The sequence below is a fragment of the Lathyrus oleraceus genome, chromosome 6 (assembly GCF_024323335.1).
Source record: "Lathyrus oleraceus cultivar Zhongwan6 chromosome 6, CAAS_Psat_ZW6_1.0, whole genome shotgun sequence".
In the NCBI taxonomy this organism is placed as follows: domain Eukaryota; kingdom Viridiplantae; phylum Streptophyta; class Magnoliopsida; order Fabales; family Fabaceae; genus Lathyrus; species Lathyrus oleraceus.
In genome coordinates this window covers 184,527,251-184,532,244 of record NC_066584.1, presented here as the reverse complement: position 1 = coordinate 184,532,244, position 4,994 = coordinate 184,527,251, and the positions used below count along the sequence as shown (strand labels likewise).

The 4,994-nt window shown below is 41.2% G+C and overlaps 1 protein-coding gene across 1 annotated transcript; it reads right to left on the bottom strand.

Moving 5' to 3' along the window:
- Positions 1-2,641: 2,641 nt before the first annotated feature.
- Positions 2,642-4,105, bottom strand: LOC127094658 (uncharacterized). The gene has a single exon (XM_051033463.1). It carries the CDS (start codon positions 4,103-4,105, stop codon positions 2,642-2,644), a length of 1,464 nt encoding a protein of 487 aa, XP_050889420.1.
- Positions 4,106-4,994: the final 889 nt, after the last annotated feature.

The window sequence follows — 4,994 nt, the reverse complement described above, 5'->3', positions numbered from 1 at the left end:
TACTAGTTTCGTGTCTATCCACGCATCTGAGCAGTACAGAATCATAATTCCTTTTATACAATACATCACCATTTAGGAAGAACTTAGAAGAGAGTCTTCTTAGAGCCTTCTTATCGGTAATGGATATACCCTCATGATACTATTGTTTCTCCATAAATGTCTTTATGTCATAGAATCAAGGCTTATCGTCAGGATCGACCTCAATTGCTCGACAATGTGCTGGTTCATCTAAGTGGTCAATCTGGATGGATGGTGCCTCATTCTTCCATTTGACTTTGAACATAGATGCCAGCGTAGCTAAAGCGTCTGCTAACTGATTTTCTTCCCTAGAAATATGATGAAAGGAGATCTCATCAAAATAGGGGATCCGTTTTCTGATATGCTCTTTGTAGGGTATCAACTTGCTATCTCGAGTCTCCTAGTCGCCTTTCACTTGACTGATTACCAGAGTTGAATCACCGAATACCTCGAGGATTTTGATTCTCAAATCGATTGCCGCCTCTAAACCGTAGATACATGCTTCATATTCTGCCATATTGTTGGTGTAGTCAAAATATAATCTAGTGGTGAAGGGGATGTGGAAACCAGTTGGAGAAGTGATAACAACACCTATACCATGACCTCGGGCATTGGAAGCACCGTCGAACACGAGCGTCCATCGTGATCCTGGTTCGAGTCCTTCCTCAGGGCTTACCTCGAAGCCTGACATAGTAAAATCTTTGATAAACATGATGTCTTCATCTGGGAAGTCAAACTTTAACGGTTGGTAGCCTTCAACAGGAAGGTGGGCTAGATAGTCAGACAAAATACTCCCTTTTATTTCTTTATGGGTCATGTACTGTATATCATACTCGGTTAGCAACATTTGCCACCGGGAAATTCTACCAGTAACAGCAGGCTTTTCAAATATATACTTTATTGGATCCATCTTGGATATCAAAAAAGTAGTGTGGCAAATCATATATTGTCTCAGGCGTCGAGCAACCCAAGTTAAGGCACAACAAGTCTTCTCTAAAAGTGAGTATCTGGTCTCACATTCAGTGAATTTCTTGCTGAGATAGTACATAACATGTTCTTTCTTGCCTGTGTCGTCATGTTGACCCAAAATGTAACCCATAGACTCATCCAACACTGTCAGGTACATAATGAGTGGTCTACCAGGAACTGGTGGTACCAAGGTTAGTGGTTCTTGCAAATAATTTTTTATTCTATCGAATGCCCCTTGGCAATCGTCGTTCCACACAATCGATTAGTTCTTTCTCAACAACTTGAAAATCGGTTCGCAGGTAGCTGTTAGGTGATATATGAATCTGGAGATGTAATTAAGTCGCCCAAGGAAACCTCAGACTTCTTTTTCTGTTTGGGGAGCTGGCATATCTTGGATGGCTCGAACTTTGTCGGGATCAACCTCAATACCCTTCTGATTGACTATGAAACCCAAAAGTTTACCTGATCGGACTCCAAAAGTACATTTGGCTGGATTCAGACGCAGTTTAAACTTTTGGAGTCTAACAAACAACTTTCTCAGATTGACCAAGTGATCTTCCTCAGTTCTGGATTTGGCAATCATGTCGTCCACGTAAACCTCAATCTCTTCATGAATCATGTCGTGAAAGAGTGTTACCATGGCGCGTTGATATGTTGCCCCTGCATTCTTTAAGCCGAATGGCATGACTTTGTAGCAGTAAGTTCCCCAAGGTGTGATAAAGGTTGTCTTCTCCATATCATCTGGTGACATCTTTATCTGATTGTACCCGGAGAACCCATCCATGAAAGAAAAGACGGAGAATTGAGCTATGTTGTCGACCAAAACATCAATATGAGGCAAAGGGAAGTCATCCTTTGGACTGGCTCTATTGAGGTCTCGATAGTCTACACACATTCTGACCTTTCCATCTTTCTTAGGAACTGGAACGATATTAGCAACCCACTGCGGATACTCAGAAATGGCTAAGAAGCTAACATCTAGCTGTTTTTTAAGCTCTTCTTTGATCTTGAGTGCCATATCAGGTCTTTTCCTTCTGAGCTTCTGCTTGACAGGAGGACACTCGGGCTTGAGCTGTAGATGATGTTCAACAATGCTGGTGTCTAACCTTGTCATATCTTGATACGACCAAGCGAAGACGTCCACATATTCACGCAACAGATCTACCAACTCGGAGTGTACATACTTGGCGAGAGATGCCCCAACTTTCACCTCTTTTTTATCAGTTTCAGAACCCAAATTAATAACATCCACTGGTTCTTTGTATGGCTGGATCTCCTTCTCCTTGTGCTCAAGGAGTCATGCTAGTTCAGCTGGTAATTCGCAATCTTCCTTACTGTCATCTTCAGCTTGGTTGATTGGAAGTCCCGATTCACGATTGATTTTAGCCATGTTGTAATCAGTGATGTTATTTGCTCTGCATATGATGAGCTTATTTTAGTATGCTTTTTTTTGAGAAAAAGTGGAAAAAGAAGAAATCTTTTGCCATTTTGTTGTTTTTTAGTGAAAAGGAAAAATAACTGAAAGAAAAGGAACACGAGTTTTGCATGCAAAAAAGTACTCTTATTTATTCACATAATACTTTTAAACATGGGGGCCCTTACAAGCTATCCTCTCGTCTCGGGCAGGGACGAGGGACAGAGAAAACAAAATGCATTACGTTTTTTCCGAGTACACCATAGGTATCACGGCGGCCGTCCAATTGGGAAGCTTGAATCCTGGAGGATATCTGCGGACGAGGCTGGGTGCCCCTGGCTTGTTACCACTGGACTCTCCGGTGACTGCTACAGTATGCTCATTTTGATAGTCGGCGCTGCAGAACTTGACCGGGTTGAATTGCTTTTTCTTCGGACTCACCTTGCGTGTTGCTGGGTGATAACCGATACCAAACCTGTCGCGCTTTTCTGCCACATTGACGACCTTGCCCCAACCGGGAAGCGGGCCTTTCTCCAATGTCTGCTTGGCACTCTTCGTTGAGGATAAGATGGTAGCGGATGATTGATTGTTGTTGGCGGAGGCGGAACTGACATCTTCATATTCTAGACAGTGAAGCAGAACCTCGACGATCCCCTTATCTATTTTAACATATCTGAAGGAAGAGAGTTCACTAACCAACAAATCTTCTTCCCCACACACAATTACCAGCTTGTCATCTATCAAGTACTTCAACTTCTGGTGCAAAGTGGAAGTGACTTCCCCAACGGCATGAATCCATGGTCGGCCCAACAAACAACTGTAGGCTAGGTTGATGTCCATGACTTGAAAAGTGATATCGAACTGGTGTGGTCCAACACAGATAGGAAAATCGACCTCCCCAATTACCTGCCTTTGGGAACCGTCGAAATCTCTAACAATTAATGCACTGGTTCTCATCTCAGGCCCCTTAAATTGTAGCTGGCTTAATGTAGATTTTGGCAGTACATTAGGCGAGGATCTAGTATCAACAAGGACTCGGGATAAGAGAGAGTCAGTACATGTGACCGAAATATACAGTGCTTTGTTATGGGCCTTTCCCTCAGGAGGTAACTCCGCTTCATTAAATCCCAAATACCTACTGGCGGTGATGTTGGAAACCACATCGTCAAATTGATCGACCATGATATCTTGCATCACGTGAGCGGTATTTAGAACTTTCAGAAATGCTTTGCGATGATCCTCAGAACTCAATAGGAAATACAAAATTGATATTTTAGAAGGCGTTTGATTCAACTGTTCAACAATCTTGAAGTCACTTTTTCTGATCAGTTTGAGGAATTCCTGACTTTCCTCAAAAGTGATACTCTTCTTGTGATCATCAAACTGTTCTTTTTCAACCATCGGCCCTTTACCCTTGGAGACTTCTGCCTCTACAGCTTTATCATTGTCAATAACTCTCGTCAATACCGGAGCAGTCGTCACGGTTGGAGTGGCGGGTACATTTGCCCCTGCCTGCGGAGTCGGCGTAGGAGTTGCCTTCTCTTTAGGCGAGACAATTGTGGGTGCTGGAGACACCCAAGGAGTGTATTTAGGAGCGAATACACGGCCACTTCGAGTCATGCCTTCCGCTCCAGCGATGTTGACGATCTCTGTATTAGGAATGCGGATTTCTTTCCCTCCCAAATACGTTGTTGATGAGGACATAATCCAAGACATAAATGATACAATGCAAGGCTTAGGAGGTCCTATGACAAGGGCACGTGCAAGAAGAGTCAATGATGCTTTAGTTCACTTCATGATCAAGTCAATAGAATGCATGGGCCAGATTGAAGAAAAAGAGCCCAAGTTTATTCTTATCATCCAAGCATGTGATAAGAGGCCCAATAATGCATAAATAAATAAAAATAAAGGAAATACCAATAACCACACTATAATGGACGAAAATTACAAGAGAAGTGGTAAATAAAGAATTGCCATTATTTTGCCCTTTCAAAAACCCCACTATCTCTTCTTTATTTTGCACTTTCTTTGTAATAACTCAATCCACTATCATGATAATTAGTGGTTGAAACCCTTTTGTTTTCTTAGGAGTTATTTTTTTATCTTAAGCCATTCCTATATAAAGGAGGCATGTATCTTCTTTTTAGATCAATGAATTTTGGCAAGTTTACACATTGTGTAAGTGAGAGTATTTGCTCTTAGGTTCTGGATTGGACCAAAATTGATCTTATCAAGAAATCCTTTTCTTGTGGTGATCCTCATCCATAGGCTTATCATTCTCTCTTGGATTAGAAAGAGTGTGGCGCCCCTTCTACTTAATTCCATTTCTTATTTCTCTTTTATTTCATATCAATCTCGTTTATTTTATATGCATGTATCAAATTCTGTCATTCTTTCAATTATAAGGCAGATTACTTCCTCTGAGTCACAAAAGAATTAATATTCCAAAAGTTAACAAAGTTGTTTCAGGAATTTTGAAGGAAATGCATAAGTCTCAAAGGTTAGTTCATATCAAGTGGTAATCAGAGCATATTCCAAAAAAAAAAGGGCCAAAATGTGGTAAATCGTATATATTCTTTGTTCTTCATTATTA